Genomic DNA, 25,544 nt, shown 5'->3' with positions numbered 1-25,544 from the left:
TTTTCAGAGATGCTGTTGCATCAAGTCCAAGGGAAACACACTGACCTGGTTACAGAAACACAATCCTTTATTATTAAGCAAGTATGAGCTGCGGAGGATCGCTGTACGCAACCTGGCACAGAGTGCGGAGCATCGTGAGCGATTCTGCCTGAACAGGGGACAGTCCCCGCTTTTATACCCTTGGAATTGGCAGATACATAAAACAATTACTGCATCTGAGAACAGGATGCAGCTTTGATTGTCACGAAATGTATGATAACGAAGGGATGCGATTTCATCTGGTGACAACTGCCTGGCTTGATCAAAGGTCGCTGACCTGGCCATTTCAGCAGAAACAGGGGTAGGCAGCAGTGGGGGTGATGCAGCCATAAAGATTACAGAGCTTAATGCTTTTCATGTTTACAGATGCTTCGCACCCCATCCTATTCGAGCAGAAAGTTGAGACAGTGTTCACATATCCCTGTATGAGGACAGAAGGAGCATAAAATAATCATGGAATGTTAACCCATTAACATCTCAATATCCTTTAACACTCTGCTAATTAAAAATCTGTCTATCTCCTCCTTAAATTTACCCAATGACCCAGCATCCACCACTGTCTGGGATAATGAATTTCACAGATTCATGACCATTTGAGAGAAATAATTTCTCCTACTTTTGTTTTAAATCTGTGATCCATTATCCTAAAATTACGACTTGCTGTTCTAGATTGCCCATAGGAGGAAACATCCTTTCTGTGTCTACTTTGTCAATCCCCTTTAGCATTTTATACACCTCAATTAGATCTCTCATTTTTCCAAACTTGAGGGAATAGACCTAAGGTACTGAATCTGTCTCCATAGTACAAATCTCTCATCTCTGGAATCAATCTAGTGAATCTTCTCTGAACTGCCTCTAATACAGCCACATCCTCCCTCATTGTGACTAAACTTGAATGAGTACCTCTTTTCTGTATTCTCAGGAAAAGGGACTGTGAGGAATGTGCACAGTTTGACCTAGAGAATGGGGAGAAATTGGAGGCTCTGTTGGGCTTAAACTGATAAATCCCATGGCCTGGATGAATTGCACCCCAGGCTACTGTGGGAGGTAAGGCTGGAAATTACAGGGGCTCTGACACACATTTTTAATTCCTTTCTGGCCACAGGGTAAGTGTCAGAGGGCTGGAGGATGGCTGATATGGTTCCACTTTTTAAGAGGGTTGGTGGAGATAAATGAGGAAATTACAGACCAGTGAGTCTCACATTAGTGGTAAGGAAACTATTGGAGAAAATTCTGAAAGAGAAAATTAATACCCACTTAGAAAGGCATGGGTTAATTAAGGATTAGTCAACATGGATTTGTCAGAGGGAGGTCATGCTTAACAAATTTGTTACAATTTTTTTGAAAATATAATCAAGCGTGTGGATGAGGGAAATTCAGTTGATGTAGTTTATTTGGATTTCTTAGTAAAGCTTTTGCCAGGTCCCACATGGGACGCTGACTGAGAAGGTTAAAACATGTAGAATTGAGCGAAATTTCACAAGATGGATCAGAAACTGGCTTAGTAATAGGACACAAAGGGTAGTGGTAGAAGGCTGTTTGAGTCACTGGAGTCCAGTGTCCAATGTGAAGGGGAACGTTAAGCAAATTTGCAGACAATATCAAGGTTGGTAGAGTGATTAATAACAAGGAAAATGGTTAGAGGTTATAGGAAGATATAGATCGGTTGGTCAGATGGGCAGACCAGTGGCAGATGATATTTAATTGTGGTAAGTGCGAGATGATGCACCCTGTCTCATCTTGTTTATTATTCCAATGTTTAATGAATGGCAGGACACTGGGTTGCTTAGATGAACAGAGGGTTCTTGATGTCATTATTTGCAGATCCCTGAGGTCAGCAGTGCACATGAATAGGATAGTTAAGAAGGCATATAAGACACTTGCTTTCATTAGTTGTGACATAGAGTATGAGAGCAAGGAGCTAATGTTGGAGTTATACAGAGCATTGGTTATGCCAAACTGTAGTGCTGTGTGCAGTTCTGGTTGCCTCACTACAGGAAGGATGTGATAGCACTGGATGGGGTACAGAGGAGGTTCACCAGGATGTGCCTGGGATAGAGAAATTGAACTTTAAGGAGTGACTAGATCGCTTTGGATTGTTTTCTTTAGAGCAGAGAAGACTGAGGAGGGTACATAATTGAAGGGTATACTGTTGAGGGCATGGAAAGAATAAATAGAGAGCAGCTGTTCCCCTTGGTTGAGGGGTCAGTCATGAGTGGGCATAGTTTTAGGGTAAGGAACAGGAGATTGAGTAGATCTGGGGCGAAAACCCTCTTCGCTCAGCCAGTGGTGGGACTCTGCAGTGCAACTCTAGGATGGTAGTGGAGGCTATAAATCTTACAACCTTGTTTTTTAAAAAACTGAATACTTCAACTATCATCAACATTCAAGGATAAGGGACATGTGCAAGAAATTGGGTCAGCACACTTGAAGTAGTGCAGTATGATGGGCTGAAGTGTCTTTTCTGGGCTATATGAATCTACAACTGTGAATGCTTCTATAGAAATGTAAAGAAAAAAGATTGGTTAAAAAAATGTGCAAGCCCTTTTATAGTCTAAGAATTTTATGATGCGGGAGCAAATAAATGGCTGACAAACTAAATTCCTACTTTGCTTCTGCCTTCACAAAGGAGGATACAAATAATGTACTAGAAATTATGAGGTGCGGAGGGTTTATTGAGAGAGAGGAACAAAGCAAATTTGTGTTCACAGAGAAATGGTGCTGTAGAAACTGATGGGATTGAAGGCTGGTAAATCCCGCAGCACTTAAGGAAGTAACTCCAGAAATAGATTTATTGATCGTTATCTTCTGAGGTCATATTCATTAGATTCTGGAACAGTTCCTACAGATTGGAGGAAGCTGATGTAAACCCACTACTTAAAAAGGGCAGTATAGAGAAAGCAGAATTATAGAATTAAATGTAACTCTTGACATTGGTAGTGGGGAAGATATGAGAGTCCGTTATCAAAGATTATATATTGGAGCTCTTAGAAAACTGTGGTAGAATCATTTTCATGGCTAATATCTATCTTTCAACCATCAGTAATTTTAGAAAAAGTTCTGCAGTGTTCAGTTTTTAAGATATAGTTTCTGCACGTGGTTCATTTCTTTTAGTATGTGTCTTTTTAAATTCTTGTGCACCTGTACCATTTTGTGCTTGTAATGTTTTTTGTTAGTGGTGAGGAAAACTGATCCTAAATATCTTCACATTGATTAAAAAAAATTCTTCCTAATGTGCTTAAATGCATCACTTCATCCTTTTTGGTTGTAGTATTCCAACGATTCTTGAATTGTATGTAAATTTTTGTCAAAAGTCTCGGAACAAGTACGTCAGTTGAAGTCCAAGAATGCTGCATGGCATATACAAGGAGGAAGTAATTGAATTTGATGTTTCCGGTCCACATCACAATTGAGAACAACTTTCTTGAGACATGGTGTTCACAATTTAAATGGGGGAAAAGTATCGGTTTCCAAAGCACGAAATTTTCATTAATTTTTCACACTACAATAGGCAATATGCTGAACATGTTAAGAGCTTAACACTTCAGATATTCCAGTTTAACGGATATTCTTTAGGAAATTTAACAATAACTGAAGTTTTAATATAGTTTTTGGTACTTTTTAGAAAAGTGCTTCTGAGTTTTATACTGCAAAAGACTGAGTCCCCCTTAAAGATCATGAGTTGGCGGGATGTTTGTCTGTGAATCAGTAGGGACCTATGTATCAGTTATTGATGCCATGCATTGGCACTGCCCTACTTGTCATTGTGCACCTAACAGATTTAACCCTGCTGCCTGCTGGCCAGTGAAAGAAGAGGGGATGGGGAATTCTTTCCTAGATCTCTGGTGTCAATTAGAGGCTGCCCAAGTGTCCACCCATCTGTCCTCTGTCCTCTGCCCTAGTCAGCATAACGACACTAAATGTAGGGAAGTATTGCTGCAACTATGCACGATATTAGTGAGATCACATCTAGAATTGACAACTTTGGCCACCATACCCGAGAAATGCAGTTACATTGGAGGCAGTTCGGATCAAGTTCACTAGATTGATCCCAGAGTTCAGGGGATTTTCTTATGAAGAGCAATTTAAGCCTATACTCACTGGAGTTTAGAAAAATGAGAGGAGATCTAATTGAGTTGAACAAAATGTTACAGGGGATTCACAGAGTAGTTGCAGAGAGGCTACTTCCTGAAGGAGCAATCTAGAGTGAGAGATCAAAGTTTTAGGGCAAGGAATAGCAGATTTAAAACAGACCAGGAAAAATTATTCCTCTCAGTGAATCTGTGGAATTCTCTGCCCCACAATATGTTGAACTTTGGTACATTGAAGTAAATTTAACAAGATGTAGACAGAATTTTAATTGGTGATGGGTTGAAGTGTTATGAAATGTGGGTAGGGGAGTGGAGTTGAGGCCAAGGTGAGATTGGCCATGATCGTATGAAATGGCAGAGCAGACTTGAGAGGCTGAATTGCCTACTCTTGCTCTAAGATAAATTGGAACAAAGGACCTACTTACATTCCACCTATTTTCCATGGCAACTGGCCCACTCCTAGCTTTTTCATCTAATCTTTAGGGTTTTCTAAATGCTTGACTTAGCATTTTTTGCGTTTCTCTCGCACTTTGTGGATGCTGCAAATCTGAAATAAAAAGTGTTTGCTTTTATGAAACTATTGGTAGTTAAAGCTACCCAGGTATGTCTAATAATGAGAATAGAAGAGATTGAAGTATGAAGCAACGCAGCACTTAATTGGCGACATGATGTCCATGAAGCTTGTAGAAATGACGGTCCAGGGGTGTAAGAACTATGTTGAAGAAGGGTCACCAGACCTGAAACATTAAACTCTGATTTCTCTTCATTGATGCTGCCAGACACACAGCTTTTCCAGCAATTTCTGTGTTTGTTACAGCCAATGTACCATAACGTTAGGATTTTTATTGCAAAAGTATACTTTATTCATGTAAAATCTTTACGTACGTACACAGATACTAAAGGATAGAGTCATACAGTCCAGAAACAGATGCTTTTAAAGTTGTTCTGTGCGCAGAAAGACAAGAAAAATGAACATTGGATCTGATATTCCCTGCAGTTGTAAAGGCCAAAGGCATTTCTTTCTTAAGCAGACACTATTTACACACATTTAAGAAAATGAGAAGTTCTGACAACTAAACAGACTCCATTGAACTTTGGCAGGAGTCCTCAGATGGTCTTTCCTCATTGCGTCTTGGTGGCTGCAGCGCCAAGCTTTAGTGTGTCCATCAGCATTTAGTTCTGGACCATTTACATTGGATACCAGCAATCGTTGAAGCTCAGCATTTTGATTGCCTTATCTTCCTAGCTGTTAATCTGTTAAAGCATATGACCCCAACCTTTTTAACTATACTAGACTTCATGCTGCTTCAGTTTCATTTGTCCCATTCTGTACAGTTAAACTTTTAATTTCTGTAACAAAAACAATATTGTAACTAAAATTCATAGGTCACAAACAAGATATTTGCAACAGCCGTATTTTTAAAAATCTTGATATTCAAAAGCAAACATGGTTTCATTTGTGCATTGACAGCTGTAATATCACAAAAGTTATATGGGAAAACATGTCTAAATGGTGCACATCATTTTCCATTTCCTTCATAAGAGTTTAAATTTGACTTAATACTGACTCAGTACAATACAATTCTACTAAAAGGTGTCTTGAGAACAGAGCTTTACCTGGGATGTTGGCCTGTATTTATTCCTCAATCAACATGACAAAAATTGATTACATGGTCATTACCCTGTCTTGTTTGTGGAAATTTGCTGTGCCATACTTTGGCTGCCATGTTTACTGCGTTGCAACAGTGACTGCTTGTCATACTTCATTGGCTGCAAAGCACTTTAGGATATCACAGTGACTGTGAAAAATGCAAGTCTTACTCATTTCCCTCTAGGTTTGTTTTTAATTGCACACCTTAAATTATTATTCTTGTTAATGTTTGATTTTTCATTGGCATGTAGTGGTTGACTGGTAAGAACCGGATGTGAGTTTGCTCGCTGAGCTGGAAGGTTCGTTTTCAGATGTTTTGTCACCATACTAGGTAACATCATCAGTGAGCCTCCGACGAAGTGCTGGTGTTATGTCCCGTTTTCTATTTATCTGGTTAGGTTTCCTTGGGTGGGTGATGTCATTTCCTGTTCTTTTTCTCAGGGGATGGTAGATTGGCTCCAAGTCAATGTGTTTGTTGATGGAGTTCCGGTTGGAATGCAATGCTTCTAGGAATTCTCGTGCATGTCTCTGTTTGGCTTGTCCTAGGATGGATGTGTTGACCCCATCAAAGTGGTGTCCTTCCTCATCTGTATGTAAGGATACTCATGATAGTGGGTCATGTCGTTTTGTGGCTAGTCGATGTTCATGTATCCTAGTGGCTGGCTTTCTGCCTGTTTGTCCAATGTAGTGTTTGTCACAGTTCTTGCAAGGTATTTTGTAGATGACGTTCGTTTTATTTGTTGTCTGTATAGGGTCTTTTAAGTTGATTAGCTGCTGATTTAGTGTGTTGGTGGGTTTGTGGGCTACCCTGATGCCAAGAGGTCAGAGTAGTATTAGTATTAGTACTAGTACTAGTCCTAGTAGTAGTCCACAAACCCACCAACACACTAAAACAGCAGCTAATGAACTTAAAAGACCCTATACAGACAACAAATAAAACGAACGTCATCTACAAAATACCTTGCAAGAACTGTGACAAACACTACATTGGACAAACAGGCAGAAAGCCAGCCACTAGGATACATGAACATCAACTAGCCACAAAACGACATGACCCACTATCACTCGTATCCTTACATACAGATGAGGAAGGACACCACTTTGATTGGGACAACACATCCATTCTAGGACAAGCCAAACAGAGACACGCACGAGAATTCCTAGAAGCATGGCATTCCAACCGGAACTCCATCAACAAAGACATTGACTTGGAGCCAATCTACCATCCCCTGAGAAAAAGAACAGGAAATGACACCACCCACCCAAGGAAACCTAACCAGATAAATAGAAAGCGGGACATAACACCAGCGCTTTGTCGGAGGCTGACTGATGATGTTACCTAGTATGGTGACGAAACGTCTGAAAACGAACCTTCCAGTTCAGCGAGCAAACTCACATCCAGAATCTCAACCTGAGCTACAAATCTTCTCAAAACTCACTGGTAAGAACGTTTCAAAACCTTTTTTAAACAACAGATTGGAAATAAAAGTAGATTTTATGGTTCGTGTTGGGGAAGAATACATTTTAATCTGTTTCTTACATTGTAACAATGTATACTTGAAGTTAAAGTTCAATTTGTACTTAATATAAAGAAAATATCAAAGTGGGTCGATTGATCTCTACCTTTGACTTATCTAGCAGAGCATTACCTTTTGCGTATCTGCATTTCTTGCCTGCTGGAATGAAAAGGTGAAGACTAAACATTGGCCAATCCAGTCTACATTAACTGTGATGTGCGGTTTCTGAAGTTTAAATGGCTGAATCTTCTCTGGTGTCAGTAATTAAAAATGCAGTATGAAGCTAAAGCTGGTGTATTGACATTATTGCTTGTGGTGGGTGTACACGCATTTAAAGTGTGCTACTGATTGATCCATGCAAAAAGCTTGTTTATAAAATAACTTTGTTGCAGAGAAAAGTTCTGTGCCTTGCATATCTTCTGTGGCTTTGGCAAAGCTGTGAACTACTAAGTGTTGCAGGCCAGTCAACCAAAGACTTTGGCTTCTTTCAAATTGAATAGTCCACATTCTCCCATTTACTTCTACTCGCTTCAGGACATGTCCCTTGCTTTGTGTAACAATGGAATTATAAGGACAGAGCTATTGCACCATCTGTCTTTTGAAAATTAAATGTTGTATTGGAATCAAAGTGAAGTTTTATTTGTTATATCTTTATGATAAGCTATAATTGAAATGGTAGCTTTGTTAGTTTTTTGTTCTCAACTTCTAACCTGGATTTGCAGGTGTAATGCTGGTAGTTGTTTAATAAGTAACATTCACTGTCATGACATAGTATAATTTCTAAGCAGTTTTTTCCTTACTTACATTGTAACTCCCTCAAAAATTGGGCCAAAACATTACTTTTGGAAGATACCACAAGATTTAATCAACTTTTAATTGTTACATTTAATCAACTTTTTAGCCATGGCTTAGTGTAAAACTCATTAAGATTTCATTTAATCCTAATGTTTAAAAAAATCTATAAATAATTTGCTGAATTACAAAGTTTTTTTAATTGGCTTATGTTTTTAAAAATGTTACTGCCTTTGTGAGAGAGCTCCTAGACTTTTGATGGTGTCTAGTATTGAGATATTTTTAATTTTTTGGCATGTGGGCATCACTGGTAAGACTAACATTTGTTGTCTGACCCTAATGGCCTTTGAACTGAGTGGTTTTACAAGGCCATTTCTGAGGGCAGTTTATAGACAAATACATTGCTGTGAAGCTGCATACGGGCTGGACCAGGTAAGGGAGGCAGATTTGCTTCCCTAAAGGACATTTGCGAAACGTGTATTTTTTTAAACTGGATCAATGATAGTTCCATGGTCTTCGTTATTGAGACTAGCTTTCAATTCTGTCAGCTGCCATGGACCATGAGGCTGAAGCTCAATATTAGTTGCTGTGTTGAATTATCAGTACGGTGACATTACCATCACACCACCATCTCCCCTTTGACTCTGATTACCAGCACCATTAGCAATTCATGTCTTGCGTCAAACGTCTGCTTTACTGTGCATGATCTTTTTTTTTGAAAAAAAATGTAGATTTTACTGATCACTGCCTTTTGTGTCTGTATGTTGATTGGCCTTCTGTACAGGGTATGTTTGTAAATACCATATAGATAATATACATTTTAATGTATAATTACATGTAATGACAGGTGTACGGTTTTACATCTAAATTCTATTTTTTTGACTATTTTTCCTTATTCCTTAATTGTTTGGAGCAAAAATTGGTTTAAATTTGTCACTGCCTACATTGAATTATATGCACGTATTGTTCTTTACACGTGAGCTTTTCCTGATCATTTGTGCTTTGATTTAGGAGATGATATTTTTAGATTGTTGGTTTTGCCAGTAATATAATAATTTATATAATTCTAATTTCATGACGCGCATTTCATTAATACGTCTTTATTTTACTTGTAGGATCAATTTGACAATATAGAAAAGCACACACAGTGGGGAATCGACTTCCTAGAAAGATATACAAAATTTGTGAAAGAGAGATTAGACATAGAGCAGAGCTATGCAAAACAATTAAGGTAAGACTGTACATCAAAACCTTTGGCTTTTGTCATCTTTAACTATGTGCACTGAATTATTTCTTTAAAAGCCTTCATAGACATTTTGTGAAGGTGATGGTGTTGGTCTGTGGTGGACACAGTCAGAAGTCACATGACACCAGGTTACAGTCCAACAGATTTAATTGAAATCACAAGCTTTCAGAGTGCTGCTCCTTCGTCTGGTGAAGTCACTTAGTGTAATTTGGCTTGACCTGAAGAAGGATCAGTGCTCTGAAAGCTTGTGATTTCAATTAAATCTGTTGGACTATAACCTGGTGTTGTGCGACTTCTGCCTTCTTAGACATTTGATACTAGTAGTTTAATTGCTGTCAAAAATAATTTGCTACAAGTATTTTTTGATTTGATCTAGTAAAACACATTTGATGGTGTATACTTATTTAATGCAAGTTTCCATGTAACTTATTCAAAAATGTACAGGTCTGGTACAGAAGAACAAACCTAAACTGTACAATAAAACTGGCAAATAGAACATTACTTTTATCTGGAAGGCAAACTATTAAATGGCTGCCTTCTGAAAGTCTAAGCTTTGACCAAGAAAGAAAAATGCTCAGTTTTGATATTGAGGTTAATTATGTGGGAGCACTTTATGATTGTGTCTGGAGAGCTGGTTAGACTGATAATTGTTAAGAGAAGGGACTTGTTATTACTGTGTGGTAATATGAACAAATGAAACAAAATTGATTTTGTTATTAATGTATTTCTGAGTGGAGGTGCAAACTTGCTCACATGGACACCTCTGTACACAGTTGCAGTTTTCTAGTTCAGTGCAAGTTCTGAACAGCATCACATCTTTCACTTCGACACTTCACAGTCTTTTGGACTCAACATTGACTTGAACAACTTTGGACTGTTAGCTATCTCAGCCATTTTATCATGCTGTCTTTTTTTGTACAAGAGCTGTTTATTATTCTGCTCTTTGAACCCATTCTTGGCAAATCCTTTTTCTTTCGTTATGACTACCATTACCACTTTCTTTGCAATTAACACTTTTAAAACCTAAGTCAGTAAATCTCCCACATCCTCCACACTATTACAGATCTTCCTGTTTGTTTTTTTTCAATTTTTTTTCCCTTTCACTTGCTTAAAGTTGATTACATTTCAGTTTGCCTTCAGTTCTGAAGTAGTCTTTGACCTGAAAGATTAACTCTATTTACTTCTCCACAGATGCTGCCAGACCTGAATATTTCCAGCATTCTCTGCCTTATTGCAAAAAGACTATCTTTATGGAGTTATAAAACCTAACCTGAAGAAACGCTTCAGGGAAATCAGAAAACAAGAAATCCAGGGGAAATGTATAGTGCATGCACTAAGGTGTAGGCTAACTGCTGAGATCACAGAGATTATATGCAAGGTTCTTGGCTGCTATTTCCACACAATTAAAGGTTCCTGGACCTGGAATCATTTTGGGAGAGCAAAGTGGAATGTTGCTCTGGCCAGGGATATCCAAGCAGTGTTTATTTGTTTTCATACACAGCCCCTGAAGTTACTTTACTTCAATGTGATCTTTATCTGTTGAACTATAGGATGAGTTTGGAGAAACACAAACTAGTAAACTGTAAATGTCCCAATGTATTGTCGCTACTGCTTGTACTGTAGAATGGGATTAAAGGGTGGAGAAGACTGGACAGGAAGGGAATGTTAATTGAATGCTTGTTCTGTGCTTTCTCATTGAGGCTGCAAAAGACCATTGACTTACAAAATGTGATAAAACTGACAATTTATTTTGCCTGCGTTTGATGGTTCGGAAACAAATTTGGGTGAGAGGCTTTTCATGATGCTTGGGCATGAAACAAAAAAAAACTGAAGAAGCGTGTTCGGTTCCATATTTGTGCATTTTTTTCTTAACCATTCTACTCTCTCTTTCTCCATTATGGAGAATGAAATATTCAATGTTTACTGAAGGATTCCTGCAATTGTGGAATTTGATTTGATAGTAAAAGGAAATTGATCAACGACAAGTATTAAATTCTTTTCCCTGATGTCTTTACTATTTTACTACTATTTTATTATATTACAAGTCATTCAGATCATTTAGATAATCTTAGTTAACTGATCCTTTGAATGCAAGTTATCTTAGTTGCTTGCAATGAAGTGTGAATACCTTTCAGTTGCCAGATTGGCTGAATTGTCTACAAGCACATCTTTGTGCATTGTGAGAGAGGATTTATTTAATAGAATTGGATAGTTGGCTCAGGATTTTCTAATGATTTGGTGTCTCTGTTAACTCCTTTCCTTGCCAATCTACAATTGAATGGAATATAAAATAACAAAGGTTTTTTATGGTTGCAGAGATAGTAGGAACTGCAGATGCTGGAGAATCCGAGACAACGAGGTGTAGAGCTGGGTGAACGTAGCAGGCCAAGCAGCATCATAGGAGCAGGAAAGCTGATGTTTCAGGCCTGGACCCTTCTTCAGAAATGGGGGAGGGGAAGGGGGTTCTGAAATAAGTGGGGAGGGGCGGATAGAAGATGGATAGAGGAGACGATAGGGTGAGAGGAGACAGACAGGCCAAAGAGGTGGGGATGGAGCCAGTAAAGGTGAGCGTAGGTGGGGAGGTAGGGAGGAGATAGGTCAGTCCAGGGATGACGGACAGGCCAAGGGGGGGGAAGGATGAGGGTGGGCCTTGAAGTGGGAGGAAGGAATAGGTGGGAGGAAGTACAGGTTGGAGAGGCAGGGTCGAGCTGGGCTGGTTTTGGAATGCAGGAGGGGGAGGGGGGATTTTGAAGCTTGTGAAGTCCATGTTGATACCATTGGGCTGCAGGGTTCCCAAGCGGAATATGAGTTGCTGTTCCTGCAACCTTCTGGTAGCATCGTTGTGGCACTACAGGAGGCCCAGGATGAACGTCGTCTGTGGAATGGGAGGGGGAGTTCTTTAGTGCGAACCAAATGTAGGTGTTCTGCAAAGCAGTCCCCAAGCCTCCACTTAGTTTACTGATGTAGAGGAAGCCACGGTGGGAACAGCGGATGCCGTATACTACATTAGCAGATGTGCAGGTGAACATCTGCATGTGGAAAGTCTTCTTGGGGCCTGGGATGGGTGTGAGGGAGGAGGTGTGGAGCAGGTGTAGCACTTCCTGCGGTTGCAGGGAAAAGTGCCGGGTGTCGTGGGGCTGGAGGGGAGTGTGGAGCGAACACGTGAGTCATGGAGAGGTCGGTCCCTCTGGAAGGCAGATCAGGCTGGGGAGGGAAAAATGTCTTTGATGGGATTGGATTGCAGATGGTGGAAAGGTCGGAGAATGATGCATTGCTGGGGTGGTACATGAGGATGAGGGGGATTCTGTTTTGATTTTTATTGCAGGGAGGGTGTGTGAGGGATGAGTTGCAGGAAATGCTGGAGACACGGTCGAGGGTGTTGTTGACCACTGAGGGGAGGAAGTTGTGGTCCTTGACAAACGTGGAATGCCTCATCCTGGGAGCAGATGCGGCGGAGGTGAAGGAATTGGGAATAAGGCGTGGCATTTTTGCAGGAAGGTGGGTCGGAGGACATGTATTCTAGGTAGCTGTGGAAGTTGCCTCCCCACCTACACTCACCTTTTATTGCCTCCATCCCCGCCTCTTTGACCGGTCTGTCTCCTCTCCACCCATCGTCTACTCTATCCATCTTCTATCCACCTCCCCCTCTCTCCCTATTTATTTCAGAGCCCCCTACCCTTCCCCCATTTCTGTAGAAGGGCCTAGGCCCAAAACGTCACTTTCCTGCTCTTATGATGCTGCTTGGCCTGCTGTGTTCATCCAGCTCTACACCTTGTTATCACAGATTCTCCAGCATCGGCAGTTCCTACTATGTTCTAGAATAGTTAGGTGGTTGTTTTTGACTGGTTTAGACTCAGTGGGCCATTATGTGTGATTTAGACCTCAGTGACCCTGATATTGACTTGAAGTTGTGTCTGGGGTTTGGATCAGAGACAATGGGAACTGCAGATGCTGGAGAATGCAAGATAACAAAGTGTGCAGCTGGATGAACACAGCAGGCCAAGCAGCATCTGTAGGTTATGTAGAACAGTCCCTCTTCTGCACCTACATTGGCCCCAAACCCCACCTCTTCCTCCATTACATTGACGACTGTATCGGCGCTGCCTCTTGCTCCCAAGAGGAGCTCGAACAGTTCATCCACTTCTTCACCAACACCCACCCCAACCTCAAGTTCACCTGGGCCATCTCCAACACATCCGTCACCTTCCTGGACCTCTCTGTCTACATCTCAGGCAACCAGCTAGAAACTGATGTCCATTTCAAGCCCACTGACTCCCACAGCTACCTAGAATACACCTCCTCCCACCCACCCTCCTGCAAAAATTCCATCCCCTATTCCCAATTCCTTCGCATCCGCCGCATCTGCTCCCAGGATGAGGCATTCCACTCCCGCACATCCCAGATGTCCACGATCTTCAAGGACCGCAACCCCCCCCCCCCGCAGTCGTCGAGAACACCCTTGACCATGTCTCCCGCATTTCCCACAACACATCCCTCACACCCCGTCCCTGCAATAACTGCCCTAAGAGAATCCCCCTCGTCCCCTCATACCACCCCACCAACCTCCAGATACAATGCATCATCCTCCGACACTTCCGCCATCTACAATCTGACTCCTCCACCCAAGACGTTTTTCCATCCACCATCTTGTCTGCCTTCTGGAGAGACCACACTCTCCATGACTCGCTTGTCCGCTCCACACTCCGCTCCAACCCCACCATACCCAGCACCTTCCCCTGCACCCACAGGAAGTGCTACACTTGCCCCCACACCACCTCCCTCACCCCCATCCCAGGCCCCAAGATGACTTTCCATATTAAGCAGATGTTCACCTGCACATCTGCCAATGTGGTATACTGTATCCACTGCACCTGGTGTGGCTTCCTCTGCATTGGGGAAACCAAGCGCAGGCTTGGGAACCACTTTGCAGAACACCTCCGCTCGGTTCACAATAAACAACTGCACCTCCCAGTCGTGAACCATTTTAACTCCCCCTCCCATTCCTTAGGTGACATGTCCATCCTGGGCCTCCTGCAGTGCCACAATGATGCCACCCGAAGGTTGCAGGAACAGCAATTCATATTCCGCTTGGGAACCCTGCAGCCCAATGGTATCAATGTGGACTTCATAAGCCTCAAAAACTCCCCTCCCCCCACTGCATCCCAAAACCAGCCCAACCTGTCCCCGCGTCCCTAACCTGTTCTTCCTCTCACCTATCCCCTCCTCCCACCTCAAGCCGCACCTCCATTTTCCACCTACTAACCTCATCCCACCTCCTTGACCTTCCGTCCTCCCTGGACTGACCTTTCCCCTCCCCACCTATACTCTCCGCTCCACCTATCTTCTCCTCTATCCATCTTCGGTCCACCTCCCCCTCTCTCCCTATTTATTTCAGAAGCCTCTCCCCATTCCCCTCTCTGAAGGGTCTAGGCCCTAAACGTCAGCTTTTGTGCTCCTGAGATGCTGCTTGGTCTGCTGTGTTCATCCAGCTTCACACTTTGTTATCTCAGGTTTGGATGTTCTGTTGCTGATGGAGGCTACAGAACTGTGGGCAGGTAAGGCTTTGGCATGATCAAAGCACTGGAATGAGAGTTTTAAATTTGTGATGGTAGGGAAACCAGAATTCAGTAGATTATTAGGACTGGGCTAATGGTGAATGGAATTTAGTTTTGAGATAGGACATTGTCAGAAGAATTTTGGATGAGCTGAAGTGTTGAGAGTGGAGTTAGGCTAGCTAGCTATCAATATTGACACATTGCCAAAAGGATGAGGCACGTAGTCCTTCACATATTGTTAATGATCATATCACTTAGATCTGTTATAATCAGTTCATAGAACTTTTGATCTGTCCACTTTAAGAAGTTTGAAAAGCCAGGGATGAACGTTTCAGAAAAAAATAGTCTGATTTAGAAATAGAGATATCATGTTCTTGAAGTAGACATTGGTGCTGTTTTGATTTCCTATCCATCACAAAGATCAACAAATAAGTTCATAGCTGAGACCACGAAATGTTGCTATGTTCTCCAGATGACTGAAAAGTGGCAGTAGGGGTTAATTTTCCTCCTGGAGGTAAACTTCTGACACTAATTTTCCTTCTGCAAGAATTTATTATGTGAAGACTAGTAGGATTTGTAGAAATATGTCGTCATTATTATCTCTATGCTTGATTGACGTGCAACTGACCCCAGTGTACAAGATAATAAAATGTGAGGCTGGATGAACACAGCAGGCCAAGTAGCATCTCAGGAGCACAAAAGCTGACGTTTCGGGCCTAGACCCTTCCCTCCCTGATGAAGGGTCTAGGCCCGAAACATCAGCTTTTGTGCTCCTGAGATGCTGCTTGGCCTGCTGTGTTCATCCAGCCTCACATTTTATTATCTTGGATTCTCCAGCATCTGCAGTTCCCATTATCTCTGACCCCAGTGTACACATTGGCATAAAGATGAGACATGAGGTCCTTCACACATTGACAGTATAATGCTTGACCATATCACTTTGTACCCTTATGGTCAGTTCAAAGAACTTTTGATCTGCCCACTTTTTTTTCAGAGCTCAAAATAGAAAGCATTCATAAATGCCCTTATTTCTGTGTTTTAGATAAAATTGCTATAATCAATGTTGTTGTTTGTCAGAGAACATTTAGAGAGTAAAATCTGCTTATAAAAGGCAGTGGTTTGAAAAATGGAGTAAATTGGAGCTATTGTGATTTCCAAGGCATTTGTCCTGGAAAATTGTCAGTTGCTTTGTGACAGAATAGTTAATGTAAATATGTACAATCCCATGAAATGAAATTGAACTTTGGTTTTGTTTGTGTGAAACAGAAACTGACTATCTAAATGTGGGGCATAAAGATACGACTTGGAATTTATTGTTGTCATAATAACAGAAATGTCATATGACTGTAAGGTAGAGGAGCAGAATTAGGCCATCCGGCCCCTCGTGTACGCTCTGCCTTTCGACCATGGCTGTTATGTTTCTCAACCCTATCTCTCTGCCTTTTCTCCATCAAGAACCTATCTGTCTCAGTCTTAAAAACACTCAATGACTTGGCCTCCGCAGCCCTCTATGGCAAAGAATTCCATAGATTAACCATATTCCAGCTGAGGAAATTCCTCTTCATCTCAGTTCTAAAAGATCATTCCTTCATTCCAAGGCTGTGCCCTCGAGTCAGAGTGTCTCCTACTAATAGAAACTTCTCATGCCCACTGTATTCAGACTTCAGTATCATTGCCCCTCATCGTTTTAAATTGCATTGAGTACAGACCCAGACCCTTCAACCACTCATCGTATGAGAAGCCGTTCATTCCTAGGATCATACTTGTAAACCTCGTCTGGAGCCCCTCCAAGGCCAACACGTCCTTCCTTAGATATTCAGATTTCCAAAGCCTTTCTCCATTTAGAAAATAATTTATGCCTTATTTCTTCATAGCAAAGTGCATAACTTTCTTACATTGTGCTCCATCTGCTAATTCTTTGCCCACTCTCCTAGCCTGTCCAAGTCCTTCTGCAGCTTCCCTGCTTGCTCAACACTGCCTGCTGTGATGACTCTATGCCTTTAAGATGTGTATTTTGGGCTTTTTTTTATGTTTTATGAAGAGAAGTTGAGACCTTTAGCACTTTTTATGAAGTGAGGCTGAGACAGAGGTGATGCATGATCGGTTCTCAGCCAGAAAAGTAAACAACTTGTGAGGCTTTAGGGTTGTTTCTTCTAAGTTGGAATAAAAGAAGGAGCATGAAGGGGTGGGGTCAATCTCCCACAGAATGAGGATTTTAGTATTAGCTTTCAGTAGCTGTTCAGATCTTGAAACTGGATATGGAAGCTGTTATTCCCCTCCCTGTTAGAGCTAAAAGCTGGAATTCTCTTACTGCTGTTAGACTTGCTTGTGAGACAATCTATTTTACTGAATTTGCCTTTTCCGAGGGTGTGTTTATGGGATGTTACTCTGTTGGAAAGTTGCTGTTTACTGGTTAGATAACCTATTATTCTGTCAAATTTTCCAGTGGAGTTATTCCAATTCTACTCTCTTTTTGTATTTTAACTACAAAAGTAAAATTTTGTTTTGCTTCTTGCCCAGTAGTTGACAAATAGAGTTTGCATCTGAATCACAACACCTTACATGTGCCTTAAAAATAAGAAAAAGCTGGGGTCTAGGCTACCTTTAAAATATTTTGAGGGGGTTGTCCCTCCGCTTATCTTACTGTCATCTGCAAGCTTAACAATAGTGCCTTCAGTTCCTTCAGCCAGACGATTAATATATAACTTGAATAATTGTGGCCTTGTCACAGAACCCTGTGGAGCTTCACTAGTATCCCTTTTCTGAATTGGGAAAGACTTTGGAAATCTGAAGGGCAAAGGGTCTTGGGAGCCCTAGTTCAGGATTCTCTTCAGTTAGCGTACAGGTTCTGCTAGTCAGCCAATCCCGTATGCCAGTACCTTGCATCTAACACTTAGTTAGCAGCCTTCTGTGCAGCACCTTATCAAAAGCCTTCTGGAAACCCAAATAGATCGCATCCATAAGTCTAATTTGCCTGTTAGCTCAGAATTCTAACAGATGTCAGGCACAACCTCCCTTTGATGAACCTGTGCTGACTCAGCCCTGTCTTACCATGCACTTTCAAATAGTCCACAATCTCATCCTTAATAATGATCTCTGAAATCTTATCAGCGACTGAAGTCAGGTTAACCAGCCTATAATTTCCTGTCTTCTGTTTCCCTCCCTCCTTAAACCAGGATATTATGTTAGTGATTTTTCAGTCCTCTGGGCACTTCTCTGACTCCAGTGACTCCTGAAAGATCCCCAGCAATGCCTTCAGAATCTCCTCCGCTATCTTCTTCAGAACTCTGGGGTGCAGTCCACCTGGCCTGGATGATTTATCCACCTTCAAACCTTTCAGTTTCCCCAGCACCACTTCCTTAGTGGTGGCCGCTACACTCACCTCTGCGCCCTGAGTCTCTCAAAGGTCTGGTATGCTGCTGGTGTCTTCCACTGTGAAAGCTGATGCAATGTACCTATTAATTTCCTCCGCTATTTCTTTGTTCCCTATTACTACGTCTCAAGACTCATTTTCCAACAACCCAATGTCCCCTCTTTTACTTATCTTCAATAAAACTTGCAATAGCTAGCTCACTCTCATATTTCATCTTTTCTGTTTGTTACATTTTAGTTATCCTCTGGTTTTTAAAGGCTTCCCATTTGTCTGGCTTCTCACTAATCTTCACCACGTCAATGCTTTTTCTTTTGCTTTTATATTGTCCCTGACTTCCCTTGTCAGCCATGGTCGCCTCATCCTCCCCTTTAATATGTTTCTTCTTCCTTGGGGTGAATTTCTGCTGTGCCTCCTGAATTGCCCCCAGAAACTTTTGCCACTGTCTTCCCTACTAGGCGCTCTTTGCAATTATCTTTGACCAGCTCCTCCCTCATGCCTTCATAGTTACCTTTTACTCAGTTGTAATACCATTACAATTGATTGCAGTTCTCACTCTCAAATGTCAGGGTGAATTCTGTCATATTATGCTCACTGCTTTTGAAGGTTTCCTTCACCCTAAGCTCCCTAATCAAGCCTGCCTCATTACACGTCACAAAATCTGGAATTGCCTGTTCCCTCGTGGGCTCTACCACAGCTGCTCCATCTCTTAGATGGTCCACAAATTCCTTCCTTGAACCTGACTTTTCTCAGTCCATCTGCATTTGAAGTCATCCGTAATTATTGCATAGTACCTTTCTTACATGCCTTTTGTATCTCCTGATCTATTTTCTTGCCCACATTCCCACTATTGCTAGGAGACCTGTACACAACTCCCTTTAGGGTAATTTTTCCTACACAGTTCCTCAACTCCACACAGGTTCTACGCTTTCTGACTGTATAAAACTCTTGCTATCACGTTTTAATTTAATTTCTTCCTAACAAGGTTAGCCAAAACCTCCACCGCGATCGCCTTGCAGCCAAATCTCTGTGATTCCCACAGCATCGTACCTGCCAATTTCAATCTGCACTGTAAGCTCATTTGTTTGTTCACTGAGTGCATTTAAGTACAACACGCTCTGTGCTGTTTTGACTGCCCTGCACCTTCCCGTGACGATCCCCTCATCCCCTGTGCCTGAAGTTAGATTCCTGACACTTTTCACTTTCTCTGTCCTGTTACTTGTTCTGTATACTTCAGTAATCTGTGCTGAGCCATCCCACCATTTAACTTTTTATTTTGGACAATTTTCCATGCAACTGAATGAAGTATGAGCTAAAGAATAGCAAGCAAGAAGTACCTTTGACCCGCTCTGCATTGATTTACCACATTGCCTCCAAATTCACTGAACTATGTTCTCACTCAGATTGTTTCCCCCTCTAGGTGTGATCATCTTGACCATGTGAAACTTACTCGCTGTCATCACTATGAAACTGACGGCGTCTTCTGGTATTGCATGTGCACAGTTAAATGTGGAGAGCTGAAATTTGCTGTCAGTGTTGTTGCCTTATTCTTGCACAGTGTTCACTATTGTAGTTCTTACAAATATAAATAACAAATATTCATTTGTTATGTCAACTTTTTCTACATTATTCTGGCTGTGAAATGTTGAGCTTTGTTGAATATGTTAATAGTTCTCCTTCAGGTTGTTTTCAGTATGCCTTTTATTACCCTGTGCCACATCTTCAACATCTGCTCGCCTTTTAAGGCCTTGACCTTGTTGCCCCCATATCCATTCCATTCTGTTCCTGAATGCACCATTTCAATTCTTCTAATTAATCTTCCACCCTGCTGGGGTATCATATGACTTGCATCAGAGTCATAAGTTATATCTAGTACAATTTCACCAAAGTTAAACGACCACTTCCTGAGTTGTCCCAAACCTTTAATATAGTTGATCGCTTTGTCCTCTTCAAATGCCTCTCCACTGTTGTCTGGCTGGGTGGGATTGTGCTCGCCTTGTTTCATTTTTATCCAGCTAATTGCAGTCATAAAACCGTAGGAAAGCAGTGGCACTGAAAAAGGCCAATTATCTATAATCTTTAAAGTTTGTTTGATATTTCAGCTTTCACTGTAATCCCATATGAACATCAGTTTTTATTTTACTTTATGAAATGATTTTTAAAAACTTTATAACACAAACTGTAAATTTTCTGATTTGCTGTCAATGATAATTCTTCAATTTGATTGACTGACTTGCTGAATGTCACAAATCATGCACCAGATTCAAAGCTACATCAGATTAGAGGAAATTGATGCTTTAAAGCTTGCTAAACTCTTGTGGGCAACATCCCTGAGGTCAGTGCTCAACACTATCCCTCTACAGCTGATAACAAAACCAAGGCCATTCAGTTTGAAGAGAAAAGTAAAGGTGCTACTTAGGAATGTGAGAAATGGCTGTTATTTCAAACTTCCAGTTAAATTTGAAGGTTGGTTCAACTAGTAAAGCTTCATGTGAATTAGTTGAACAGTCAACCATTTGAGGGCTAATCATATCTGTAATGATTAAGCATCACATCTGGACAGGTTTTATTGGAAAAATAAATGCATTAAGCATGAGCACTTAAATTTGCTAGCCAATAATATTAAATCAAAAGCCGCACCATTAGTTGTGACTCTCATGCATATCAATCAGTTTTTGTTGATCCATTTTTGGCTCTGTGCCAGTAGCCTTGACCTTCCTCTTGTTGTAGAAATTGTACAATAATAGTATGTTAAACTGCTCATAGAAAGTCACCCCTGGCAATCAAAAGTATGAGTGCCATTTTTATGATGTAATTATTAACACCAAAGCCGATTGACCTTTCTTTTTCAGGAACTGAACAATTTGAACTGTTAAATCTCACTTCAGTTAAATTTTAGAGCTTTCTAGAATACATAATAATTAATTTTCTTGTTTTTCCTTTGTTTATTTTCTGTCTTCGAATCTCACCTTATTTTTTTCTGAAGTTGATCTAATTCTTAACGCAAATGCCTATTCTGTCATGCTGTATCTTTCTGCTTCATTAAATCCGTTTAATGATGTCGGTTTCACCTTTCCTTGAATTTACAACTCCTCTCAGCTCAGACTTCCAGCAAGCTGCAAGCTATTTTGTTTAACAAAGGATTCAGAAGTCCCTTTATGCACTGTTCTTTTATTCCATAGCTTACTTACCAAGTGTCTGTTCATAGGTTTATGGATATTTGACAACTCAATATTAGTGAAAGTGACCAAAGATTTGCCACGTGATCAATTCAGAATTTTTGAAGAGAGTGTTGATCTGGTTTATGCGATAATGTTTTCATTCTACATTGGCCAAAAGGTTTTTCATTAGCTCCCCACTGGTCCAAGACACTTACTGGGAAAGACAGATAATGTACAAAGCTGCACAAAATATGGCTAGATGGGCTACATGGCCATTTCTGTGTCTTCATACATTTGTATATAATTGTACAGTGAAAGATCTGTTCCTCGTAGCTGCATCACATTAGTAAGAAAATTTATACTTTTAGCCATTTTTAACTAGCAAGTGAAGACTATATAAAGATTTCTTGTGGAAGGCAAGAACCTGCTGCCCTGTAAACAAATGGCCACAATATTGAACACTTTATAACAGGCTTCCACTATACTTTGTACTGTTATAATTAAAAAGTGAAAACATTCTCAATTATTTAAAATAAATATTCATTGAACTGGAACGCAAATGCATCGCATGGTAAATCCCAATGTTTATTTTATACCTGTATCAAGAGTGCAATTTATGTCAATTACATAACTCTTGGGACCTTAATCCCCTGAAAGTGTGAACAGATTTCACAGTAACAGTGTGTTGTCTGTAAACAATGCAGTCAATTGTGAAATTAAGTAGGCATAAAATACCTTAATATGTTAAGGGGCCAGCAGTCTTTATTAAAAGATGAAATACCGTAATAATGTCCTCTGCCCAGTCTGAAATTTTTCGGGAGTATCACTTAAGTATGGAAAGGTTTGTAAAGGACTTTTATTGTACATTTTCTTTGTTCACACATGCACTTGCACCTGAAAACACTTTTTCATTTTACCACTATAAAATTCACGTATTTTACAATTATCTTATGTTTTGCACCAGTAATTTTCAGCTTTATTGGAGTCACTTAGCTCAGTTGGTTGGATGACTAGCTTGCAATGCAGAATGAACCAACAGTGAGTGTGTATTGAATCCTGTACAAGCAGAGTCACGATGAGGGCCCTGCTTTCAGAACCTTGTCACTCATCTTAGGCATGGTAACCTTCGGATTAAATTTACCAGCAGTCATCTCTCCTTGACGAGATAGTAGCCTTATTCGGGAAAGGTGACTCGCATTTCACGTTATTTGAACTATTACAACCATGAAACTTTCCAGGGATCTTTGTTTCATATCACACATACGATTTTTCCAGTTACTAGATGGCAATTTCAGGCTTGCTGCTAAGATTTTTTTTTAAACAGTGTTCAGTTATCCTAGCCATGGTGGCTCAGTGGGTTAGCACTACTGCTTCACAGTGCTAGGGACCCAGGTTTGATTCCAACCTCAGGCGACTGTCTGTGTGGAGTTTGCAAGTTCTCTCCGTGTCTCTGTGGGTTTCTGCCGGGTGCTCCAGTTTCCTCGCACAGCCGAAAGATGCGCATACCATTTAGGTGGATTGGCCGTGCTAAGTTGCCCATAGTGTTCAGGAATGTGCAGGTTAGGTGCATTAACCACAGGGTTATCGGGATGGGTCTAGGTGGGATGCTGTTTGGAGGGTGGGTGTGGACTTGTTGGGCTGAATGATGAAAAAATGAATTTGCATTTCTTTAACTCTCAGAAAATTTTCGGATGCCTTAAAGCACTATAGAGACAAAGATACATATACCTGTATTAATATTAAATGTTATTTTTATTTATAGGAACCTTGTTAAGAAATATGGTCCTAAACGTTCAAATAAAGATGAAGAACCCAGGTAAAGACTTGATTATGGACATACTTAACATTTGATATCTGTTCAGGGCTAGAGAAAAATGTACAGAGACAGAGGATGATGGCAGTCTGTGTAGACCATGTAGGTGCCAATTGCATAAACATGTCAAGGAAAGTGAGGTTCTACGCAGTCAATATAAGGAACCCGATGCTAAATTATGAAACAGAACCTACCTGGATTATTACCTGAACCACATGCAAATTGGTACAGGGAAACTAAGATTAGAGATATGAATAATTGGCACCTTGATATTCAGTTATCATCACTGAATCCCCCACTATCAATATCTTGTAGGGTTGGAAGGGGTACCCTTGACCAGAAATCGAATTAGATTCACCACATTGGCTACAAGAGCAAATCAGAGGCTAGGAATACTGCAGCGAGTAGCTCCCTTCCTGACTCCCAAAATTTGTCCACCATCTGCAAGGCATAAGTCAGGAGTGTGGTGGAATACTTCCCACTTGCCTGGATGGGCATTGCTGCAAAAACACTGAAGAAGTTTGACACCATTCAGGACAAAGCAGCTTGCCTGATTGGCTCCATATTCACAGGCATCCACTCCCTCCTCCTCGGACATTCAGTAACAGCATGTACTATCTACAAGATACATTGCAGAAATTTACCAAAGCTCCTTAGACAGCACCTTCTAAACCCATGATTAGTTCTACACAGAAGGACGAGAACAGTAGCAATATAGGAATACCACAAGCTGCAAGTTGCCCTCCAAACAACCCACCATCCTGACTTAGTTATATCATTGTTCTTTCAGTGTCACTGGGTCAAAATCCTGGAAATCCTTCACTAAGGGAATTGTGGGTCAGTCTACAGCACATTGAGTGCAGTGGTTCTAGAAGGCAGCTCACCACCACCTTCTCAAGGGCAACTACAGATAGACGATAAATACTGGCCAGCTGGTGATGCTCATGTATTGCATAAGTTAACACCGTGAGTGTTGGTCCTTTCTGTAGTGAGTCTGGAGAATTGATGGATAACAAAGAGATGACAGATGAATTGAGCAAATATTTTGCATCAGTCTTCACTTTAAAGGATGCAAGTAATATCCTGGAAATGACTGTAATTTAGGAAATGGAATGGAGGAACTGAGGAAAATTACAATGAAGTCATAGAGTAATACAGCATGGAAACTGACGCTTTGGCACAAACCGGTCAATGCTGACCATGGTGCCCACTCAGCTAGCTCCAATTGCCCATGTTTAGTTCATATTCCCCTCAACCCTTCCCACTCGTGTACCTGTCCAAATGTTTCTTAAATGTTGCTGTGGTAGTGACCTCAACCACTTTCTCTGGCAGCCTATTCAAGATCTGCACCACGCTTTGCGTGAAGAAGTTACCCCTCAGGTCCTTCTTAAATCTTCCTCCTCTCACCTTAAACCTACAGCCTCCAGTTTTCGATTTCCTATCCCTGGGAAAAAGACAACATGCATTCATCCTATCAATGCCCCTCATGATTTTGTACACCTCAATAGGGTCACCCTGCTTTCTCCTTCGTTCCAAGGAATAAAGTCCTATTCTGGCCAACCTCACCCTATAACTCAGGTCTGCTAGTCATGGAAACATCCTTGTAAAATCATCTTTTCACAATTTCCAGTTTAACTATATCTTCCCTATAACAGGAGACCAAACTGAACACAACACTCCAAGTGCGACCTCACCAATGACTTATACAACTGTAACGTAACATCCCGACTCCTGTACTCGATGCCTCCACCAATGAAGGCCAGCATACCAAATGCCTACTTCATCACTCAGTTCATTGAAAGCAGGGTCACAGGTGAACAATGTACTCATACTCCTAGGTCCCGGTGTTCCGCAACACTCCTCAGGACCTTACTAGTTACTGTATAATTCCTACCTTGGACAGTTATTACCTTGGCCTTATTATTTGGACAATAATACCAAACCACAACTGTGGCATTTCCTGAGCCAATGTGTTAGACTTCAAAGTGTGTGTGTTGTTATTTGGCATGATACACTATTAAAGAATTCAACTTAACATTCAGAAAAAGCAAGAACTTAATGTTCATGGTAATAAAATGTGAGGCTGGATGAACACAGCAGGCCAAGCAGCATCTCAGGAGCACAAAAGCTGACGTTTTGGGCCTAGACCCTTCATCAGAGCTCTTAATGTTCATGTTTGTTTTACACATAGACTTTTAATATGTTATTTAACTAAAAGTGTTACAAGTATTTTCTCATTCACCTCATTTAACTGGTATAATTCGGCCTGGTGTTCCTGCCAAGCGATGTTACTATCCAGCATAATCCCA

At 40.9% G+C, this 25,544-nt stretch overlaps 1 protein-coding gene across 3 annotated transcripts in view; it reads left to right on the top strand.

Moving 5' to 3' along the window:
- The window catches only part of fnbp1l (formin binding protein 1-like), a 171,205-nt gene that overhangs the window by 87,374 nt on the left and 58,287 nt on the right, over nucleotides 1–25,544 (top strand). For all 3 annotated transcript variants that reach the window (XM_048539604.2, XM_048539602.2, XM_048539603.2), the window contains exons 2-3: nucleotides 9,206–9,321; nucleotides 23,185–23,238. In XM_048539604.2, coding sequence (XP_048395561.1) covers nucleotides 9,206–9,321; nucleotides 23,185–23,238 — 170 coding nt within the window. The remainder of the gene's footprint in view (nucleotides 1–9,205; nucleotides 9,322–23,184; nucleotides 23,239–25,544) is intronic.

Source organism: Stegostoma tigrinum, chromosome 8, assembly GCF_030684315.1.
Source record: "Stegostoma tigrinum isolate sSteTig4 chromosome 8, sSteTig4.hap1, whole genome shotgun sequence".
NCBI classification, from domain to species: domain Eukaryota; kingdom Metazoa; phylum Chordata; class Chondrichthyes; order Orectolobiformes; family Stegostomatidae; genus Stegostoma; species Stegostoma tigrinum.
Note: the sequence above shows the minus strand (reverse complement) of the source record. Positions and strands in the feature narration are given on the sequence as shown.